Source organism: Haemorhous mexicanus, chromosome 2 (assembly GCF_027477595.1).
Source record: "Haemorhous mexicanus isolate bHaeMex1 chromosome 2, bHaeMex1.pri, whole genome shotgun sequence".
Lineage (NCBI taxonomy): Eukaryota > Metazoa > Chordata > Aves > Passeriformes > Fringillidae > Haemorhous > Haemorhous mexicanus.
In genome coordinates this window covers 39,462,892-39,486,450 of record NC_082342.1, presented here as the reverse complement: position 1 = coordinate 39,486,450, position 23,559 = coordinate 39,462,892, and the positions used below count along the sequence as shown (strand labels likewise).

The 23,559-nt window shown below is 38.4% G+C and overlaps 1 protein-coding gene across 1 annotated transcript; it reads left to right on the top strand.

Moving 5' to 3' along the window:
* Positions 1-552: 552 nt before the first annotated feature.
* On the top strand, positions 553-23,271 carry RAB38 (RAB38, member RAS oncogene family). The gene is made up of 3 exons (XM_059838525.1): positions 553-949; positions 8,568-8,848; positions 18,813-23,271. The coding sequence occupies exons 1-3, from the start codon at positions 745-747 to the stop codon at positions 18,963-18,965; spliced, it is 639 nt and encodes a 212-aa protein (XP_059694508.1). The 5' UTR covers positions 553-744; the 3' UTR covers positions 18,966-23,271.
* Positions 23,272-23,559: the final 288 nt, after the last annotated feature.

The following is a 23,559-nucleotide window of genomic DNA, read 5'->3' as shown; positions in this document are numbered from 1 at the left end:
TTCAGATGGGAGCATGCTTATAGGTATAGAGAGACAATCACAATTATGGTAACAAAACTTAAAAAATATGTATCTGCTGTAATTAAATTTGTACAGCCCTCCTAGTATGGACACAAGTAGAGCTGCTGTATATTGCTATAACTGCCACTTCTAGTGATGTAACTGACTAACTTACACAGATTAGAACCAAATTTCATCCAAAGCTGAAGTCACGCTGGTTTTATTTTTGCACTTTAATGCAAAAATGAAACCTCTGAAGGGAGTTTTCAGGTTTTTTTTTTTTTGCAGTGACTATCATCTTAAAGACATCCGGAAACAAGCATCGGGTGATATATTACCACCGAGGCAGTGATTCAAAATGTACTGTGTGTAAAACTAGTGCACAACAGAAACACTGTCCTTTCAGCAAGGAGCCAAACAGAGTACAGAACTGTTGCATGAATTTTCCTGCAAAGCCTTTAGCAGCCAGACTAATCCCAGACACACCTCGGGCTGACCTTTACACACATACGCACAAAACTTTCTGGGAGACTTCCTTCCCCCAGTTCGTCCTTCATCTCCCAGCAGGGCTGCCTGCTGGACCTGGTCATCCTGCTTCCGTAGGAAGGGAGAGAGCCTCCACCTACCTTGCTCTCCTTCCTTCCCTCCCCAGTCCCTCACCCCCTCTCTTCCCCTCAGGCTGGCAGGATTCCTCGGGCAGAGCATGCAATCAGTTTGCAGGCAGCAGCCGCAGCCAGAGGAAAGATGCAGAAGCACAACCAGAAGGAGCACCTCTACAAGCTGCTGGTGATCGGGGACCTGGGAGTGGGCAAAACCAGCATCATCAAGCGTTATGTCCACCAGAACTTCTCCCCCCACTACCGGGCCACCATCGGGGTGGACTTTGCTTTGAAGGTGCTGAACTGGGATGCTGAGACTGTGGTACGGCTGCAGCTCTGGGATATTGCGGGTGAGTACAGAGGAGAACCCTTTGCCCCATAATCTATTGAAGAGCAATACAAAAGACAGACCTCAACTCATTTGTACTGATCTGAAAGCTGGGAACCGCCACTGCCTGTGCAGTGAGGGAGAGCAGATTGAGGAGAGAAAACTTTAAGGGCAGCTTGACATTTTGGGGATTCTCTAAAACCAGCAGACTCCCAGGCTAAGGAAGCCAGAGAGTCAGAATGGAACCTGTTCTCACTGATTTTTTCACCCAAGCCCTTGCACATATCAAGGGACTCAGGCACCTCTCTCCAAATGCCCCAGTTGTTTTCCCTGCAGCTGACAATGTTCAGTTTTGCTTCCTTGAACTAACAGATCTCTATGAGAGGAGGAAGAATAACAAGAATTTCTTGTTAAATCTTTTTAATTTGGTGGAATAGATGAGGCATTCAGCAAGATGATTAAAATTACTTTTATAGTTAAACAAATAAAGAAAATATATATGAGTTAGTTTATTAAAATACCTTCCTCCTTCCTCTCTCATACCTGCCCTCCTTCAGTCCAATGAAAGCAACTTCTTATGTGTTTTGGAAAGAGAAATGTTTCTATTTGGCAATCATTCTGGTTGTTAAAAATATAACCACTCATAGTTAAATACCCTTATTCCAACATCAAGCAAAACAAAAAACTATTTACCCTCTGGAAAGAGAAAAAGAGTAAAGTCCAGATATCCCCACATGGTTACATCATTAAAACTCACAGAATTTGACATTGTTGCTGTCAGTGCTTCAGACATTTTTGATTCGGCATCAAATTAAGCAGGCAACTTTTTTCTTTGCTACCACCTTTCTGAAAAATCAATCATTTTTGTTTCAGTCCAAAAAAATAAGTTTATCTTGATGGCATATATTCCATGCTGTAAGTAATAATTTTTCATTTTGTGAATGCAAGAATCTAATACAACTGCAACAATAGATTACAGCATAAAGGGAGGCATTTAAAAACTCAATTAAATTAAGAAATTACTTTCATTAAATGGGGAATAAAGGTGAACTTTATATCGGCTGTGACTGTACCAGCCTGTGGCCTGAGTTGTGAGCCCACTCAGGCTCATTGATCTAGCCTGGAACAGCACTGGGTAAAACTGGTGAAATGAAAAAATTCTTGACATTCTTATCAGTGGAGGGAGTGCTTTTCTGCTGCGCTGAGCTGTCTCATGTCTGAGCTCTGAATTTGGCACTGAGGTACTAAAACTTATGCAACAACACTGCTTTATGTAAAATGTAAAAACTCTGCTTTTTCACACGCTAATTCAGTCTTGTGGTTTTGTGGTTTTAAATATATATGTGCTCAGTTTTCTTTATTAAAAGATAGAATAATGTGGCAAACATTTATTTCACTGTTCACCAGCGGCTGATTGTAACCACAAATACGTATACTGCCAGAAAAAAGATTTCTGCATGAGAAAAAAGCACTTTATAGTAAATTCTGAATGTATCAGGGACTTAAAGAATGTATCTTGCATGCCTTGTTTCAGAGATTTATTACACTACTAATCATGTGCTGGAGGATCATATGATGTAGCTTTCAGTCAGGCTGCAAAAGCAATTGCACCTAGTTGTAGTACTGAATGAGCAGCATGCTTTCTGAGTTATCACACATGACAGAGAGAATTACAGCACGGTACTAAATTTCGTATGAATCGCCCAATTCAAGGCATCATTGTGAAGGTCAAGACAGTGGTTGGTAATAAAAAGAGTTGCTGTCTTAGCTTTAATGACTTCTGCTTAAGGAGCTTTAGCTGTTGCTGGCTGTACATAGAGAGCAAGTTCTGTAAGCAACACGCTGAATTCAGATGATCATGGTGCAGACATAAAAGTTATCACACATAAGGCATCTGGCTGGTAAAAGAGAAAAAGAGGTTCAAAAATGAAAGAGAAAACTGGAATTGATTGGAAATATGGAGAGAATGGAATTGGTTTCTCCTGATTGTAGCTGGTCATGTAGAATCATTTGCAAAATACAAATGGGCAATGAGAAGAGAGAGGAAAATAAAATTTCTGGTCTAAAAACATCCTTTCTCTTTTGACTGTTATCAAGTCAGGTTTATCTTTTAGGGTAAGGAAAAAAACTTTCAGTCCCTGACCAAGCTGAAGGATGTTGGCTTAGCATGCAGAACACCTTGAATTGAAGCAAATTCTGTTCTGAAAATACATTGATAATATTTCATATCAAGAATTATATATGAATACATATTTATATGTACATATCAGGTATATTTTAGCTCTTATATCCTCTCCCCTCTCCATCATACAGGCCGTGAACCCAGTACCAAGCATTTGTGTACTCCTCCTTACTTTTCATGGGTAGTAAATTGCTTAAAAATCTAGAAATAATTTTCTTTAAAATATTGTAATTAAACTAGTGTCAAAGTTATCTACATTATTATTAAGTTTTATGTACTTTGTGACTTCCTTTGAGGAGTGACACATTCCTGCTGTGATAGGACCAAGTTTGGCCTGGTTTACCCTTACCATACATAAGAAAAAGTAAATTTGGTTTATCGGGTGCCATCTAATTAAATGTAGTTAATATTCTTGTAAGATATTTTTCTGTGTTTTTTAATTTTGTAAAGAAAACTATAATATGATCTAACAGCTAAATGCTGAAACTGCATTTATTTAGATGAGAGACAAATGCCAAAAAACAAGGATAACTCTGTATTGCAAAAATTAATTTAGGGATAATATAGGCTCTGCATCACAGGTTGTTACCTTAAGACAGTGGTTTTAACACATACTGTATTCCTGAAACTGTGGGTGTTAGGCAGGGATAGTAAGATTAACCTTAATGCTATATGGTGTTATGGCGTTTTAACAACATGCTGTCATTAAAATCTACAAACTTATGTCTGATTCAGTGAAATGCCTAAGTTTGAGGTGACTGAATGTTTAGGATTGAGTGTGGGAGGAGATATACATGATAAAATTCACCTTTTTTAAATTTCTTCACAACAATTCCATTTTGTTTCCCAAATTATTAGTTTTGGTGGTCCTGTTAGAGTGTGCTATCACCTCTATTGCTGTGTCATACAACATTAAATCTTGCCCCTCAGTCAATTTCTGTCTTTATTTCTTTATCTTTTCTGCTGTCTTTGTGTGCATGTCCTTTATATTCAGTAATGAATTCTTTGAAGGAAAGCTTTAAAGAAACTCTGACTCATATTTTGCACAAGGGTACGGTGGACTGGGTTGGCCCTGCAGATGCAGGCTGGCACACTGCTTCTGAAGAAAATAGCTGTTGCAGACAGCAGATCTGGGTGTATTTGCTATTCCCTTCTCTACAAGACTGCTCTCTGTGCTACTGTCTGTGTTTTGTGCCCAAACAGCCCAGAGATTTCTCTGAAGACCAGCTTTAGCCATAGATTTACTGCAGGGAGGAGCTTTGAACATCAGAGAGCAGAGGGCAGCACATCAGAGCCTGTTCCCTGCTCCTTTTCAACAGCCATCTCAGCATCCTCTTCATCACTCTTTCTGCATTTGAGTGGGCTGAGATGTTCATTGCTACCAAAAAGATATTGGTTTGTGTTTAAAAGTCTGGTTCTCACCTCATAAACAGTTGGACCGATGCTTTGGGGAAAGAACAGTTCCATTTCCTTTCTAGGTCACTTTCACCTTTAGAAGCAGCAGCCTGCCCACAGATATAGACGAGCATCTCTGCACTTGTAAAGTTTTTAGGATGGTTATGCTGCAGAGGGAGTAAGTGGAAACCTGTTCACCAATGCCAGGCACAGCACGTCCTCAGCATTTCAGGCTTTCGGCAGCTGCTAAGCATTGCAGCACATATGCATAAATAAGATAGTCATGGTGATTTCTAAGCTAAGTTACCTTGAAATTACTGTTCTGCAAACATAAATAAGTCTCTTGCTGTGAGGGTTTTTTTTTTTTTCAGTAGAGATTGGTGGTGGAATCTGTGGGCCAGATCCTGCTGACAGCCTGCTTTTCCTTGTTCTGGGGTGGTGAACATCAGCTCAAGGGCTGCTTAAGCTTCAGTGCATAAAGACAATTATTTTAATTCAAGTGTGAATACTCTAAAAGATATTTTGAAGGGAAAGGTAAAAGATGTTTAAATCCTCTCCACAGTTTCCAGCCTTTCAGTGTTGGCTAAAGGCTGTCTGTAAAGCCAGGTGGTTCCCAAAAACATTGCCTCTTAGGACCATAGCAAGAAGTAGAATGCATCATAAAACTCTACATTGGGCAGTTTCAATCAATTTCTAATTTAAATTTTTGTGCCACATTTCAGATGCTGTGGCCAAAATTGTGGAAATTATCTGTTTCATCCCTTTATCATTCCTTTTTATACCTTTATTAGAGATGATAGTGGTTAGTGAAAATTTTAGATTACTGTACAAATTTATTTGGGCTAAATTTTTTCAAGCTATGAAAGTTCAGCTGATGGTTGCTTTAAACCCATGAACTGATAGCTTTGCCTGCTGCAAAGATGCCACTGAGATTAGGATAAATGTGCAGGCAGCTGCCCTTCAGACAGGGAGTGCTCCCTTTCAGTAGAAATTTGCTGCTTTATCACCTTGGTCTCACTGGGTTCACTTCCAAGTAGAGAAGTATTCATCTGAATTAACAACTAGACATTTCTTCTCAGTCTCCAGCTACAAAGGGATCCTAACCTTCAGTACTCCCAGTAAATTTTTTAGTCTAATTCAGGGCTGATATTCCCAACATAAAGCCCCATCTTTGTGGGCAAAGGCCATTGGAATTGCGGGGTTTGACACCAAATGCCAGTGGTCTTGTAAGTGATGCAGTAAAGTACTATGGGCCAGATCAAATATTTTCCAAGCTTCTGACCCTTCCAGTGAAAATCAAAACCAATCTTCCCCAGTCAGTCTTGCAGCAAAGCACATTCTAATGTTCAAGGCTGCCTGCAAGACACCACCGAATACCTAATGGTTGATCTATTTTCTAGCCTAATTCCTGCCAAAGACATTATGTGGCTGAAAACCTAAGGCCAGATTTTGACATCTTTAATACATCAAGCAGTGCCTAATATTACAACCAATTCTGCTAAACTAAAAGGTTTTAGGAACCTCATCTATTAATATAGGATTTTGTTCACATAAGCGAGAATCTGTAGAAAAAAGAATACATCTGCATCCTTAGACATATCATTTAGTTCTCCAAGCTCAATGCAAATACTAGAGATCCCTTTTTCCACAATTTAAATTAAATAAAAGTCGTTATGCAAAGGTCATAAAACTAAAACTCTGATTTATAAAGTACCTCTTTTTCCATTTAAACTGGCCTAATGCCTTTCTGTCAGGTATATTGATACATTAATTATAACTGATGGAGAAAAAGACCACTTCAAAACCAGTTCAGACAGTTAATCATGCAGCTCCATTTTTTTCTCTTTCTTTGAAGTGGTTGGTGATGGAAATTGGTTATCCCTGTCTTCCTGCAAAATGCTGCTTTTGCAAAAACATTGGCTTTTCTGTGCAGGGAAAATCCTGTGTATCTGAAAAAGCAGCAAGAAGCCAGAGGAAGAATCAGTGTCATGCAATTTGTCAGAAATTTGTGGGTCACTACTAAGTAAAAGATCACAACTTAGGAGCCATTTATTCCTTTAGTAACTCCCTTCATGGTGAATGATTTAATTCTGCAAATGAATAATTTAGTTAATGTTCTGTGACATCATGTCCCACCTATCTCAATGAACTGTGTCCTAATAAATGTGTGTGAGGCCTGAGCTGAGCTGCTCTCATATCACCTATAGTGTAAGCATCTCAAGAACTTTGTATCAGAAGTATAAAGCATCAGTGAAATGCCATATTCATCAAAAACTATTTGTATATGTTGCTGCTTACCTCACTGCTGTTTCTAATCAGACCTTGGCTTTTGGTGGAAGGCACCTTCTTGCAGATGAAAAAAGAATTTCTCAACAAGGAGATTATTGAATAGCACATGACTTAGCCATTCATCTGATTAGCCCACTGATAGGAATCATAAGACATTTGAATAAAAATATAGAAGAAAGAAATTTTGAATATGACCTCTTCTTTCCCAGAAATAATATATTTCTATCTTGTTTTATCAATAGGACACAGTGTTTCTTTAAGACAAAAAAAAATTTGACATGAATTTAGAGAAGACAGGCTTCTTCTTTGGTTTCTGTATCATGTGAATGATTGTCTCCTTGCTGCCACAGTGCTTAAAACCAAAGACAAACATCACAAACTGATGGTGTTGACTCCCTAAGTGGGTTCAGTGCTATTTCCATTAAATGAAAGTGCATGGTCTAGAAGCCAAACAATTGGTACATTTTCTTCTCAGCCCTCCCTTACATTTGACAGCAAAATTTCCATCAGACAAATTCTCCACAAAAAACCTTCCTGGGGTCAGAGGCAGACTGCCAATCTTCTTGTCTTCCTAACCTACTCAAAATTGCTCATGTTGAGAAAATAAGGCTAGAAACAAGTTTGCATTCAATGCTTCTCTTTCTATAGCACTTTTTCCCAGCTATGGAAGTGCGTACAGGAGCTGTCTTGTTTAAAAACTCCTATTGTTGTGAAATCTTTCAGGAGCTTATAATTCTTTTTTGGATCACAGCAGTGCTGCAGACATTAGTAGAAAATCTATTTTTTATTTTCAACAAAAGTTCTGTGTAGTTTATTTTTCCAGAGTTGCCACGAAAACAGCAGGTATATTAAGAAATCCACAGCTATCAACATACCACATCCTGATGTCACGTGTTAATTTGTTCATACTTTTAATCATATAAAATGAAAGATATTTACAAACATCCATGTTTGAATATACTAATGTACTTTAACTCACAAAACACTCTCTCCTTTCCCAGAAAGCACTTTGAATTCAGCAAATAAAACCATGAAGCTTCTGAACAGAACTGGTATGAAACCCTCCTCACAGATCTTTTCAGTGGGGCAATGCAGCTCTTCATATTGCTACTTCAATGTGATATTTCTTAGAGGATTTTCCATGTTTGTGAGACTTTACATTCACCTTCCTCACCTCTATGTTTTAGTTTGCCAATAAAAGTAAACTTGCAATTACACTGATGCTTGGTATAGCACCAGAACTACATTATGGTACTGCTGGTTATTATCATTTGCATGACAATATTCAGGATCCTCTTCATGCTTGAGCAGTTCAGTTGTGTTAGATGTTTTAGACAAAATACTATAGTACCAATGAGTTTCCAATCTGGTACCTATATTTTTTTGTGACTCTTGTTGAAAGTCCTACAATGTACCCAAAGACTCGTGGCACTGTCCACAGACTGAGAAATCTGGTAGCCTAATAAGACCATACACTTATTATTCACTTTTCACACTTATTATTCACTTATAATGAACTTCATTAAATTTCCTTGGGTGTTGGGTTGAAAATTCCTTTTTCATGCAATACTCTCCTGCATTTTCACACAAATTATTCTAGCATGGTACTTATAATTATTTAGGCAAAGAGTAGTTTCCCAGAGAATTTTTAAATGAAGTCCTGCCTTCAGCAATGTTATCTTAGAAAACCTGCTATGTGAAATACTGACCTAGACTGAAGCACTGATTTTTACAAGGTAATGTTTTTTTTCCCCTCCTACTTTCTTCATTACAGGACAGGAAAGATTTGGAAACATGACCAGGGTGTATTACAGAGAGGCTATGGGAGCGTTTATTGTCTTTGATGTTACAAGACCTGCGACATTTGAAGCAGTGACAAAATGGAAAGAGGATTTGGACTCTAAGTTGGTTCTTCCAAATGGCAAACCTGTGCCAGCAGTGCTATTAGCAAACAAATGTGACCAGGGAATAGATGTTCTTATGAACAACGGCATCAAGATGGATCAGTTCTGCAAAGAGAACGGGTTCGTGGGCTGGTTTGAAACATCAGCCAAGGTAATGTTTCCATTTCTTTTCAAAAGTTTTTAAGGGCAGAGAAATCAGTTCCTAAAATAGCTCATTTGGTCTAAACGTGCACCTTGAAAAGCTCCTCTCTTGTAATATTAATTAAAGATAGATTTCTAAATATATAGTAAGCAATTCTATTTCTTTTAGGTCTTTTATTGCAGCATTCTGAAATGCAGCTGCTGTGCTACAATAGGCCAGCAGTAAAGTATGTACCTGGTCAAGGGGTTACTGCTCAATAGCCTGGGGAGGAGGATGACCTTAGGCAAGGCATAAAAGCTACCTCTTGTGAATGATATGAAGATGTTTTTTTCATCATTCTTAACATTGAATATTATCTCTAAATATTTCTGTAACCACTTTGCCCGAGAAATGCTGATTTGAAACAAAAGCTTCATTGCCTTAGATTTCAGAAATAAAGTCAGTCCATTGTAGTGCTTGTACAATGTTCACTGTTATAAGCTCTCATTCCCAAAACCCTTTTCAAAAAATCATATATCTGGGGAGGAAGGAAATATCAGTGGTCAAAGGGCTGAATGAGCTGCTCTGGGGTTCAATTCTTTGCCTTGGTACAGATTTCCTGAGTGCATGGAATACTGAGATAAAAATCAGAAAGAGCACTCAGGCTTTCCAATTATAAAGGCCAAAAGTACATTGGCACTGTAGATCAATTTGAGATATCTCAGATAATTTCAGTTCATGCAGGATTTGGAGAGCTGGTATGTGAAATATTGATTTGAACACAACAATTCAGTAGATCTTGTGTTGATTGTATCCTCCTATTATGAAAGCTGGTGTCATCATTGACAGCTCTGGGGAACTTTTGGATGTTTGAAATGTAAAGACTTTGGTTCTCGTTTAACCTAGGTTTCTAGTAGTCTGGAAGCAAAAATGCTAAATTTGATTGTTTAATTCCTTTTAAACATTTTATTTAAGGTACTTAAGAACTTTTAGGGTGTATATTTGTGTTTTTCTTTTCTGGTCTTGACACCTTCTTTAAGCATTAATATTTAAAAGATGTTTCACTAGTAATCAGAAGAAGTAACAGCAGGGGAATAGCAGCATATCCCAGACTGCCTCAAGCATTGCATGAACTCTGGGCTGAGATTGCAGCTTTTCAGTACTTAAGGGGGCTTATAACAAAGATGGGGACAAACCTGTCATAAGAGCTTGTTATCATAGGAAAAGGGGTAGTGGCTTTAAACTTAAAGAAGGTAGACTTACACTAGACATAAGAAATTTTTTTCTGGCAAAGGATGGTGAAACACTGGACCAAGTAGCCCAGACATGGTGGATGCTCCATCCCTGGAAACATTCAAGGCTAGATTGGATTTGACTCTGAGCAACCCAATCTAGCTGAGGATGTCCCTGCCCTTGCAGGCCAGTTAGACAAGATGACTTGAAGGGGTCCCTTCCAACCCAAGCCATTCTATGACTCTATGATTCTATGTCTTTGTAATTAATGCCTTTGCTTCTCTACTGAATGGGTCTCAAATCCAGCCACTGTTTCTTAAGATGCCATTTATAGGGAGAAATTTTGGTCTAGGTAAGTGTAAACTATCTTGCTCCACAACAGGATACTTCCTATTGCTTCATTTGCAGCACCTGGTTTGTATTTAGGTCTGTGGTTCATCTGCTGATTTGTGTTGGGTGAGGCCAAGAGAATCCAGTGTTCCCCTTTATGATAAACTACATTTACTGTGAGAATGGGATGTGTACCATGAATTCCATACATCAGTCCCCAGGAAGAACATGTCCACCACTCAAAAAGGATAACCACATTTATTGTGCCAAGGGCCATTGCAGATCATGACAGAAAATGAATATGAAAACAATTTCAAAAATCACAGAGAGGTTTTACAATGATGATGGAGCCAGTCTGGGGCAGCAATATGGAAGTATAAAAGATGTATAGAGGATATATTTATTTTTTAAGTTATAACTGAGGAAATTTTTCCAAGTTTATCTAAGCTGCATAGAATTAAGAATTTCTCTTATATTAGACATGGTAAATATCTAGATTCTTCTTAAGTTATTAAACTCCAAAAGCCAAGCAGTCCCCAGACTGACAATGCAATCATGTAGGAACAGAAAAAAAATCCAGCTATGGCAAGACTTGCTTTCAAAAGCCACTCTGAAAGGAGTGATGAGAGTTGAGGGCACAGAGCTGTTACCAGACAATTCTCTGCTGCTATACACCAGAGGCTAGGACCTGTTGTTCTGCAATCCACACACCTGATTTCCACCCAGAATTGGAGGCTTACGACTTTAAAATTATGCAGCGAGTCATTCCCGTAAAGATGGTAGAATCACAACATTTAAACCAAGTTAGATCAAAACAATTTTCCCCTTGATCTAAGTTCTAAACTAAAACTTGCACTTCCTTTTCTAAACAAAAGTTAATATTACTACTATTTTAGAATTCTGGATATTGTACATACCTGGTATTCTTTCAGCCGAGGGCATCTTAAGTAATTGAACTTGGGTCTGACAAAAAAAAAAATTACTAACTGTTTGCTACAGAGAATAGAATCTCTTTTGAAGCAGAATAGCATGGACAAAGGAGTCATCATATTGCAGCTATCAGTTTTAGCCACTCAAAAAAGTAATAACTCTCTTTTTGTGGTACCCTGAAATAATTAGATCTCCAGAGGTTTTCTGGGGATGTGCTTGGAAATGTTAAAGCCTTGAGAACAAACTGAATATGATTTATGCATTTTGGAAAAACAAAGGTGATTACTTATAAAAGGAACATCTTTTTGTTCTGGTTGCCTTGCAGAAAGTAGCATGCTATATATGTACCTACCATATTTCAAGCTATCAATGGTTTTAAGCTTTTGTCTGTTCACTGGAGGATTACACCCAAAAAAAAAAAAAAAAATCACTGTATTATTCCCTGGTGCTGTTTTTGTAAGCTAACAGCTCCAGTATAAAACATTTGAGCCTCCTAATGCAGGCTTATGTGTTAGTTTTGATTCTTACATTGATCTGAAGGAAATAACCCTCTTTCAGTCTTCTCCCTACAAAGACAGAAGATTTTGTCAGGATAGTTTTCCATGTGAGAAGGGCCTTATTGGGCAACACCACCTCACAGTGTAGTCACAAGTTAGACTGTTGCCATATATCCGGTGGTGAGCCTGGTCTCTTTTATATCTGCATATTTACCTCACCCACATTCATTGCAGTCCAAGAGGCACACCCCCAGATAGTGACCAAATAACCCTTAATAGTAAATTCTTTAATAAGTTTCATGACAGCAAATATCGTGAAAGATTCATTCTTTTAAAGGAAGGACATTTCTTCTTCCTGTCACACAAATTATTCAGCACATGGCCAGAGCAGCTGAGAGCTCCACTCACATTTCCAAGCCTTTAAACTGTTTTCACCACCATGCCCAGTTCAAAGAGGTGAGCTTTTGACTTTGATTAGAAAAGGAGCAATTTCAAGCCTATTATCACTTTATAATGAAAATGGAACTTGTGCAACAAAACAGACAACTCAGGCAAAACTAAATGTGCTTGAAAGTACCTAATTCAGAAATAACTTCAAATACCTTGCAACTGGCCATGGCTGTGCTGTTATTATGCCTGAGTTCCTCTTTTACCTGCTGTAATTCTGCTATCAGCAATACAGAATTAGACAAAAAGACATTCATGTTTTGTCCAAATTGCCCAGAAATGCTGCTAGCTGTGCTTTTCAGATCCTTACAAAACTAGGTTAAGCACGCAGCTCCTTGTCTTCTGAGCAACGTGACCTGGAGACTGATGAGCAGTCTGAGTCTCTGGGCTATTTGGATACATCCTATTTGGACCAGGACAGTGTTATAGTTCTGCCCCTAAGAAATGTGGGTAATAAGATGTCCTTTATTCACCTTTTTTTGACAGGCAGTCCATGGTGTGTAACCATAGATTCAGAATGAGTTGTGTTGGAAGAGACCTTAAAAATCATCTAGTTCCAACCCCTTACAGGGCCCAAATGCTGGACTAGCAATCAAAAGTCCTCTTTGCCATTGCTGTGCTGCTTTCAGAAAGTCATTCTCTCCTCTGTTCCAGCCTTTCTTTCAAAAGAAAAAATTCTTCCTATCTTACCAGGGAATTCTGTGAATAATCCAAGATCTACTAGCCCTTGTTTAAATCACAGATTCTTCAGTTCTTTTGACTGGACAATTATTATGAAAGACGAAAAAAGCAAGCTATGCAGTAGATTTGCAGAGGAACTAGATAAGCAGTTCTGATTTCCATAAAGAAAAACAAAGTTTGGACAAGTATTTGAATTAGGCTGACGCTCAAAACTAATCTTCTGATCTGGTAACTGAAATCTAAGCAATCCATTTGAGACTGCCAGACCCAGTTAGGGATGTGTGGCTACCTAGATTGTCTTTTTAATTCACTCAAAAAAAGTCTAACCAGTCTCATGGTACAGTCTGAGGAAATATTTCAGATTCTGCCATAAAGCAAGAAATAAAGCTGACATTAAAGGCAGGATATTTCATTTCAGGTGTACAATCACTCAGAGTCCTCTGCAGAGTTTGTTTCCTGTAATTAAAAGGAGTTGATTCAGATTATCCTATGGGTATTAGATCTGTCCTGTAGCTCTCTGCATCACTTTTATAAAATGCATTATTTAGTGCTGTACCAAATTTGGAAATTCAGAGAAACACAAAATTGTTGAAATCATAAAGTCATGAAGTGAAATAATTTGGTTGCAGGCTATTCAACCAGATGGAAGAATTCAACCACAGAAAAGATCTTGTTCTCAGAGTTTTAGTCCCAGCAGTTCACATCTATGAATTTCATGTTCATGCATCTAGATGGCTTTTAACTTGTATGGCCGCATTTTCCTAGAAAAACCACTGCAGGAGTACAGCTCACCATGTTAATAAGGCTCTGTTCCCAGCAGTTTCCAGGGAGCTCTGCTAAGGGAGCATGTGGAACCATTCCCTTAGAGTGCTAGCTCAAGGGGAGTGCAGGTTAAAGCATCTTTCAAGTCATTTCCTGGCTCCTGGATTTTAGTGCAGTATGGAATTAAAATGTGGGAGCTATGAGCTTCTCACTAGGCTCCCATCTAATACCTGAATATTTCACAATTTGTAAATGTTTGCTTATGGGAAGTCAATTTCCTTCAACAGCAGCAGTAGTCTAAGGTCATGTCTCTAGGCAGCGCTGATTTAGAGCTCCCCAAGCCCTCTGTGCCTGCATACACACTGCTCTTCATCCTGGTTTTCAAGGTAAGACTCAGAAGCATCAGAATCAGTAAGAGAAAAAACTGTCAGTGTAAAAAAGGAAAAGTGTTCTATCAAAAAACAACCAGATAGTCAAATCTAAGATATGTTCATCGTAAAGAAACAAACAGTTCTTTCATCTGAAAGTGAGACAGACCCTTAAAACTTGTCAGGGCCTTTATTATTCTACAAAGAGCTAAGAGCCATTCTAATAGGTGGGAACTTTTTTTGATATTTTAAAAAGGAATGTCCTAAATATTAATGTTTTGCCTCTGCAGTAGAGATGGCAGATAAGGGGGAAGGTAATCCAGAATGCAGAAACGATTGCTGAGCTTGTGTACTGCTTTGAGTCACATTCAATAATGTATTTATATTCCCTTTAGCTGATTGTTGCTTACAAGACATTATTTCCAATAGCAATCAGTTCAAGGGTTTTAAATAATGCAGGTCTCTTTCCCTGCCCTTAGTTGCTATCCCTTCCATAAAAGTGCCCTTTGAAAGGATATATTTTAATAAGATTGATCAACAAAGCAAACGCTAATTTCATTTATGTCCTCCAGTGTTCCTTTCTGGATTTCAGAGATTGGTCAGAGTTATTTTCTCTGCCTTGTTTTGTTTGGTAATAGAATAAAGAGTAACGTGTTCTGATTTTCATTTTTCCATTCCTTCTTGATGAGGCCAGGAGAAAGATTTGCACAAGTCACAGAAGCAGGGCTCAGGTTCTTGCTCTGGCAGATTTTGGGAGGTTGATGCAGGATAAATCACTTAGGGATGGATTCAGAACTCAGCTCTTGCACTGACATGGATAGCTGCTGGGGCTTACTGAGTCACACAGAAATGGGCTAGGCACCTCAGGGGACAGGGCAGGGTAAGATGCTTGGGAAAGGCTTTCATAAAGGCTGGAATGCTGAATCAGGAATACAGGACTGATAAAGACACCATAATGTGGGTAAGATCCTTTTTGGCCTTGCAGTAAAGCTGTCTCTTGGGAAAGAGCTTTTCTTGAGAAAGGAAAGTGTTGCATTCTTACCTTATCATGTGAAGACTTCATCCTATGCTATCTCCCACTTTCCAATTAGCCACTGCATGCTGGACAAGGATTCATGTGGCTCTGCATTTTCTCCTTTTGACAAATGGCCATAGCAGCCCTTCCCTATCACAGAAAGCTGCTGCCCAGATAAACACATCAAAGGTGCAGTGCTGAGTAACACCAGCCTTAAGAAAGCAATATAGGGAGACAGGGTGTCTCCTGTGTTTGGGGAACTGTGAAGGTAAAAGTGGCCTCAGAGGAGGCTGGATAACAAGCACTATAGGTGTGAGGAAGAGAGAAGAGGGAGAGGGAGAGGGAGAGGGAGAGGGAGAGGGAGAGGGAGAGGGAGAGGGAGAGGGAGAGGGAGAGGGGAAGAGAAGAGAGAAGAGAAGAGAAGAGAAGAGAAGAGAAGAGAAGAGAAGAGAAGAGAAGAGAAGAGAAGAGAAGAGAAGAGAAGAGAAGAGAAGAGAAGAGAAGAGAAGAGAAGAGAAGAGAAGAGAAGAGAAGAGAAGAGAAGAGAAGAGAAGAGAATCTGAACTTCAGCAATCATTACAATTTCTGTGATGCTCTTTTGTAGGACAAAGCCATATGGGAAATGACAGTTATGGCATTTCACCATCGAGACCCGCTGAAAGATATTTTTTCACTCCACTGTCTCACCTATATTTTCTTGCTTTTTTGAAACGTAATTAATTTTATTTTCAGGTATAATTGAGGCAGTTTCCATTCTTCAATACCATTAGTATGTTGTCTGTGATTATTCTTCTCTGTCCAATCTTACACTCTGGTTGTTGGTTTCTTCGTGTTTGAGTGGATTTTCACTTTCTCTTTTTCTTCTTTCTTCCCCTTGATTGCCTCTCAACACTTCATGGGCCCTAAAATCACCAGACCTCTGATGTCTTTGTTTGGATAGCAGATCAACTTCTGCAGTCTGTAGCTTTTTCACAGCCTAGCAGAATACAGATTTTTCTTTTGCAAAACATACAATAGGAGGAGAGGTGGAGAAATCAATATTTCATTAGTCAGACCAGAATACAGCAATGTCTGATCTGCAGGCCAGGACACCACAGGATTAAGGTTGTAAGAAAAGGCAATAGTAGTACCAGAAAGGAAGTGGTCAAGACAGGGACCTGGGACAGCAGGAGCTGTTTTGTTGGCATGACCACAGGCTCCTTGCAGCAGGTGACTTAACATGTTATTTCTCATCCATACTGTGTGCCAGTTGTCATCTGAACCACGGGAGCAGGCTGGAGCTAGACACAAACTCAAAACCAGCTGTGCTGTCTGTCAGGGTCACCCTTCCTCTTCCTCCCTGTGTACCTCAGCTGAAATTGTCATCCACACAGCTTAAACACTTCATATAAATTTTAAAGATGAGAAACTGCCTCTCTATACTCAGGACAGGACTTTTTATTCCTTCCTTTTTTTTTTTTTTTTTTTTTTTTTTTTTTTTTTTTTTTTTTTTCCTTGATTGAGTTCTGGCTGGAGAATTTTTCTCTTCTGCATTTTTAGGCTCACATCTGCCACATAGATTTCAATCTATCACCAGCAGGGATGAGGAATGTTCACATATACCTGTTTTATGCTATTGTGGGCTTGGTTCCTTCCTCCTTTCCCTATGCCATGAAATGATAGCCTCTGACAAAGATGTCTGCTGTTAATACATCTGAACATTAATCAGTTTGGGCAAAATCTTAGATAGTCCCTAAGACCGTATTGAATAAACACATGCTGCCATTTCAACACAGAAACAGCACATGGGCAAATTAAATGCTCACCAGTCCATCAGTAAAAACAAACACAACACAAAAGGTTTTTACATTTCTTTTTTTTTTTTTGTGCATTTAACAATCCTGTTTTGGCTTCAGTTTTCTAAGGAGTGCTGAGAGATATTTTTCATTGTCTGGGGTTTTTTTTTAAATAAAATTTCACAGTGCTCTGAAAAAGGTTTTCAGTGCATGCTTGAGGAATTTTCTAGTCTGGTCTGAGAGAGCCATGTAATGCAGCAGAATTTTAACATCTCAGTAGAGAGACGATTCCCAGCCCCATATTACTTTCTAGCAGTTACTATGTACATTAATATGTGCTTTTCTAAAGCTTTGGGGATTTACAACTTAATGATATTCTTTACATACAAATTATTTAAGCTCATGTTTGTCATTGAAGAAACCTGTGAAATCTTGAAATATTTAACATTTTCAGTTAGATCCACAGATTTCAGCCCTTTACTGTAATGCAAAGGGATGGACAATGGAGTTTGTGGAGTTTTGACATTGATTTCAAGGGGATTGGACAAAGTCATGGTTCCAGCATATGGTGGCTAGTTGGAAAGTGGGAGATAGCAAAAAAGACAAAGAATCTATTCCTTTAGCTATTGATTTTCCTATAAATGTGTCTTCTCTACTGAAACACACACGTTTCTTTCTTTTGTAGCTAGTTTATGGCCTCAGTACAGCAGGCTCCAGATTGCCATCCAGAGGGATCTGGACATGCTTGAGAATTGGGACTAGATGGCATTTAAATGTCCCTTCCAATCAAAACTAGTCTATGACCCAGAGATTCAACTTGAAACCTGGGTAATTTTAGGCAGCAAATAAAACATTATCTTTACTGAGCAAGAGAAGTGTTTTCATATACACAAATGTATGCCTATGTATTGGTATGCATTTCCATATGGATGTGTGTGGCTGTGTGATACAATTTCCTAGTAGACTGAAGCTACAGTGAAGTTTCTATCTCCTGCTTTGTAAAATAAGTAATCAATGCCAATAGTTACCCTAGGAGAGCGCCTTTTATGCCAGAAATCCTGAATTTTCATGCCAAACATATTGGTGGCTGTTACTTACAAAAAAAAAAAACTTTACTCAGTACTACTGCTTATTTCCTATGCTGTGTTGAGCTGTGTCTCAGTGATCAAGCTGTTTCATCTTTACTTCTTCTACAAACAGGGTAAGAACTGCTGCAAGTTAAATGTGCAATTGATATCAGGCACATGTGGGAAATATGTGCTTTAGCTTTCATTTTAAACCCCCAGAGTGAGGATTTCTGTCCTACAAATGAAACCAGTGGTGATATATTTCTTTTGAATCACTGCATTGGAGATGCAGTGCATTGCAGTCAGCCTCAACAAGAAATAAGGGAGGACTTCAAACCATACAGAACAGTTTTACTGTTTTGTGAGGAATTTGAGATTGTAGCATTTATTCAATGAAACTGGTCCGTCACACTTTTCATTGTGAGCATTGCATACAGAAATCCTCTTGAAATTGTGGGAAAGGCTTCAAAAAATAAGTGCTATGCATGGCTATAATTACTGGTAGGTAATTAACTATTTGGAAATGACTAACCATTATTCAAGCAGTGAAATATGGTCTTTGGAGTTTTACTTCAGGCATTGATCTTCAACACCTCTCTGACATTTGCTTTTTAGTTTGTTGAAGCAATCAAATCACCAAGGGATTGAGGTAATTTAAAATCAACTCTGTATACATTTTAAAACATACATGAATCATAATATATAGAAAATTTAACCAACTTCAAAACTCCAGTAAGCACTATTTAACACAATCAATTTTTGAAAACTGTTTATAACAGTAAGTAAACTTTTGATGTTGCTGAGGGAAAAATTTAATTATGCACAGGAAATATGCAACATGTTTTTATTATTATTGACTAATCAACCTCTCTTTCTCTTTCATTTTCAGGAAAATATAAACATCAATGAAGCTTCCAGATGCTTGGTGAAACACATAATTGCTAGTGAGAGTGATCCAGTTCAGTCAGTTGAACCAGATATTATAAAACCACACTTGAATTCCTCCAAGATTGTCAGTTGTTCAGCTTGCTTTAAATCCTAAGAGACTTCCAGACTATTACAAGAGCTGAACAACTATGATTCACAATTTGTATTTTATTCAATGAAACCTGCCTGCCCACATTGTCCCTAAGCAGATTGCAATTTTCTCAAAAATATATTTGAATTTTCCTTTTTTTTTTTTCAGCTAAAATTTATTATGAGGTGTTCATTCCTAGCAACTATTCAAATCTCTCTAAGGCTATTGGTCAAGTAAGACTCATGGTGATGGCTGTGTTTTTCTATTTGGGTGGCACCAGTGATATCAAAACCCATTTCTTTGCCAACATGATTACTGAAAATTCGTATTTGTGATGAGACTGCAGCAGCACCCTAATTGTCCATTGATTTCCAGGATGTTTTCTCAGTACCTTGACCAGGCAAATGTCATCACTGCACTCTTTGTCACCCCTCAAACTTGAATGATCTTGTTTCATATAAGGAAGGTTATGATGAAAATGAAGGTTGAGCTGTTCAGAAAGAGACACCAAGAATGCTCTCAGTTAAATATTCCCATTGCAAGTTCAGTCTCCTGGATGTAGTGACTGGACTGAAATGCAGGAACATTTCACATCATTCAGTTCTCCAGAAGATCTGAGCTTCTGAGACTGATCAAGAATTGGCTCCCTCTTTCTGAGGAGATGCATTCTCATAGTTGATAGCCTTAGATGAAGCAAAATGGAACAAGTCAAGGGTGAGAGGTGACAAAACAGGCAGTCAGGGGTACAGTCTCATGGCTGAAGCAGATCAGGGTTTTCAGAAAGGGTTTTATTAATTTAATAAATATCTATTCTATAAAGCCTGCATTTCCTCTGGAAACCTCACACTGATATTTTTCCCTGCATCTCATCCCTCATGCCACAGATATCCCCACGTGTTTAAACTGTGTGTATTCTATAAGTCCTAACATGCATCCCTTCATTATGTTTATTCTCTTGGGAAAATTCACTATCCACACTCCAAGACACCAGCAGAACTTTTCAGGAATCCATCTGTGTTGAGCAGAAGGGTATTTGCTTTCTGAAAACATTCTTCTAAAATGTATATGAATCATCACAGGAAGCAAGCAAAACGAAACAGTCTTAAGAGACACTTCCGTAAGATGTGAAAAATTGTTGAGCTGTACTGTGGAAACGAAGTTGTTGGCTTTCAGCATCTCACAAACAATGCAGGTTGGTGGAGTCATTCAGAGAAGTGTGTCTAGACGAGAAGTCTCGACATCTGGCTGCAAGCCCCTTCAAGACCAACTTTGCCTCTTTCCTGCAATAGACAAATCACTTGCAAATTCTGTTCTTACTCAGAGTTTTCCTTCCTAAAGTGTGAACTCTCAGTTGCAGGAGCTGTCTTCAGAGATGAGTTCCTCTTCTTAGAGATGTGTAACAGCATGGAAGGGAAGAGACAAAATCACATGATGCCTTATGTTTGCAGATGCCACTGCAATACTTCTCTGAACACTTAGCTGGAAATGGAGTGAAATTCTGAGTCTAGTGAATACCTGCTGCATAGGAAAAATGAAAAAAAAAGGAAAAAATTCCTCAAGCTGACCTTATACTGTGGGACCTATGAGTTTCCTGTGCCTGTAAAATTCATCCTACTTGACAATGTAAGGTGTATGTTTGGACTCAAAGTTCTTTTCCAACGTAAATGATTCTATGACATTGTGCCTCTGTCACTAAATGCTCTGTTACTACACAGGCACTGCAGACAAGAGCTATTTTTCTCTCTCTGGAGAGCTAGGGACAGAGAGATAGCTCCTTATGCTCTCTTCCAAAAGCCTTCCATTTTTCTCACAGAATTTTGGAATAAGAAAGCAAAGTCTCTAGTTTTAAAATATAAAAATTCACATCCAGAATTAATCTGCAGAGACATAGATGTATGGATTCATATATATATAATGATCTGGCTTTTTTGAGAGTAATTTTCAAGTTGTCTTGGATGCTGTGGATGTTGGATTCTTGGATATCCTTTCATACCTGTGTTAAACATTCTTTAACTCCTGCTGTGATCTGTGTCAGATGCCTTAAGCTTCCTGCCTCAGTTTCCCCATCTGTAAGACAGGGATCTATTTACACACCTACCTCACAGCACTCCTTAAAGTTACTGTTGGCACCGTGCTTTGGGGATACATATTCTACAAATGCCAAGCTCTGATACTGCTCAGAACAAAATATGAGTGCCCTCTAGCATAAATACATGGTGCTGTAAAGCTTTAGTGCTCTAAATCTATCAAAGGCTTGCCTGTGCTACAAAAATTAGCTTCAATTATTCCACCTCAGTTAAGCTGGTCAAGGTTATAAAGCAACGTGTGACTGCATGGGCTGATCAGATTGGCTGCAGATGGTCTGCAAACGGAAGCTGTGGCTGCACAGATGTCATGGCACCAGTTTAATAATCTCAGCAACAAAGCTGCAATTCAGAACTAGTGCCACTTCTGTTATTTCGAGTTTAAAGCATCATTTAAGTCAAGTCATATGGGCTCCTTCTTAAGGGTAACAATTCATACCCTGAGCCAACACTGTGGTTAATACAAGGAACTAGATATTTCAGACAGCTTCTAAAGGGCTAATTTTTCATGAGTTGAGCCCCATACTTCGCTTAGGAATCCGTGGGTCTCAGGTGCAGCAGAGGAAATTGCCATTTCATCCAAAAATGCTTTTATGCCCAACTCGCAACAAACTTAGCAGTTCCTAATGTGTTTTGCTTATCTTCATATCACCTTTATTTGGTGGCTTCTAGCAATACACACTAAACATAATGGAAGATTCCATAAGACTTTGAGAACTATGGTTAAAGATCTGGTATAACAGTAATTAAAACAACCCTGCATAAATAAAACACTTTAATGACATATAGAGATATTTTTGTTCTGCCCTCTATTGCATAAACCAGCTTTAAAGTATGGGCTCATCATCTGTTCCATAATGATTCTGTCATGTCAGGTTCCACTGCAGTCACTTCTTGGGCAGATTTTCCACCTCTGGAAGATGGAGGACAGAGTGTGGCCAATTGCTAGACTAAGGACTATACAAGATGTATGTTCTAAAGTCATACATATTTACACCATGAGAATTAGAAGATTATCACAAAGAATCAGGCCTCCTTAGGAGGTTACATAATTACATATGCTCATTTTTATTTGTACTAAAGTGATAAAAATCTGTCATGTATTTTTCTGTAATGCAATAAATGTGTGAATGCAACCTGAATATCTAGCAAACAGAGCCTTTTTAGAGGAGGTTGTTGTTGTAGGCAGGCCAGATTAAAAGCTTTAATTTAGAATTAATGAGCTCAGTTTGTGCCAATACCCTTTCAGGAAATGTAAAGTTTAATTATACTGTGTCAGTCCTAACAGCTTGGATTTCCTTAGGTTTTTTGATGCACTCTGTGCTATGTCCTCTTTGCTGGTCACCAGGGACCAGGCATCTTAATCACATGTCCATTTCAAAATTAAATTTTTTCCCTTTCTGTTTGCAATAAGTAATGAACAATGAGTCTCTATTGCCTTGCAACTGGGCAAAGGTACTGCAAAGCAGAACTAAAATTAATTTTCATTCTAATTCTCCAGATACATCCCTCTGGATGTCCCAGCACCTCAAACCACATGTTGATGAGCAAGAGAGGTGCTGGACATGAGAGATCACCCCAAACACTCAAAGAAAACAGTGGTGAACATCTTCACCCCCAGACATCATTTGCAACACCAGTAATGACAGAATGTCTTTCATTTTCCGTATTGAAGCTCCATAAAAAAAAAAACCTCATGACCCTAAATACTTTGGGCAGCATAGACATATTGCTGATAGGAAAATGGATGGAGTGAAAGATAATTATTCAGTTATTCCAGAAAGATCGTAATTTATTTGACCAGGGTCGGCCTTCAATAGAAAGACATTTGGGAATCTGAAAATCAGGCTTTGTTATTCTTACACACCTTTTTATTTAGATAATGTATTTCCAATAATTTTTCTATTCAGGAATAGCTGTTCCAACAGTACTTAATGCATTCAGCTTGAATTGTTGTACATAAATATTTTATCTTCTTTTTTTTTTTCTGTTTTAACCTACCTGACTCTGTAAAATGGGGAGGGAGGGACAGAGGGAAAGAGAATGTGCACCTTTAAAGAGCAGTGTTGTTTTACTTCTTGAAACAACTTTTGTAGCTGGATGAAGTGAAACTGGCAAGCAGATGTGAGAAATTAATTTAGTGTCAATTGCCAGGAAACAGTCAATTAAAATATCTTTTACTGCACCAATATTTATGCATGTGACTGCAGGTTCTATTGTAATAAAAGATGTTATTTCTGACAAAACATGGAATATGAGTAATTTGTAAAATTCATTCATTAGTCAAAGTAGGCACATACAAGTAGCCATGAGCTAATTCAGCTTTCTTCATATGTAGCCAATTTATGACATATATAAAAGTCCATCTTTTATTTAAACTGCTTACTTTCTGTACAACTTCTCTTTTAAACCATCCAGGTTAATGTTTGACTTCGGTTAAAGGGTTACATATCTGAGACAGAAACCTTCCACCTTTTCTCCCTATTTTATATCCAATTCCAAATGCAACTTTTATGGATCCAGCTCTTCAAAGA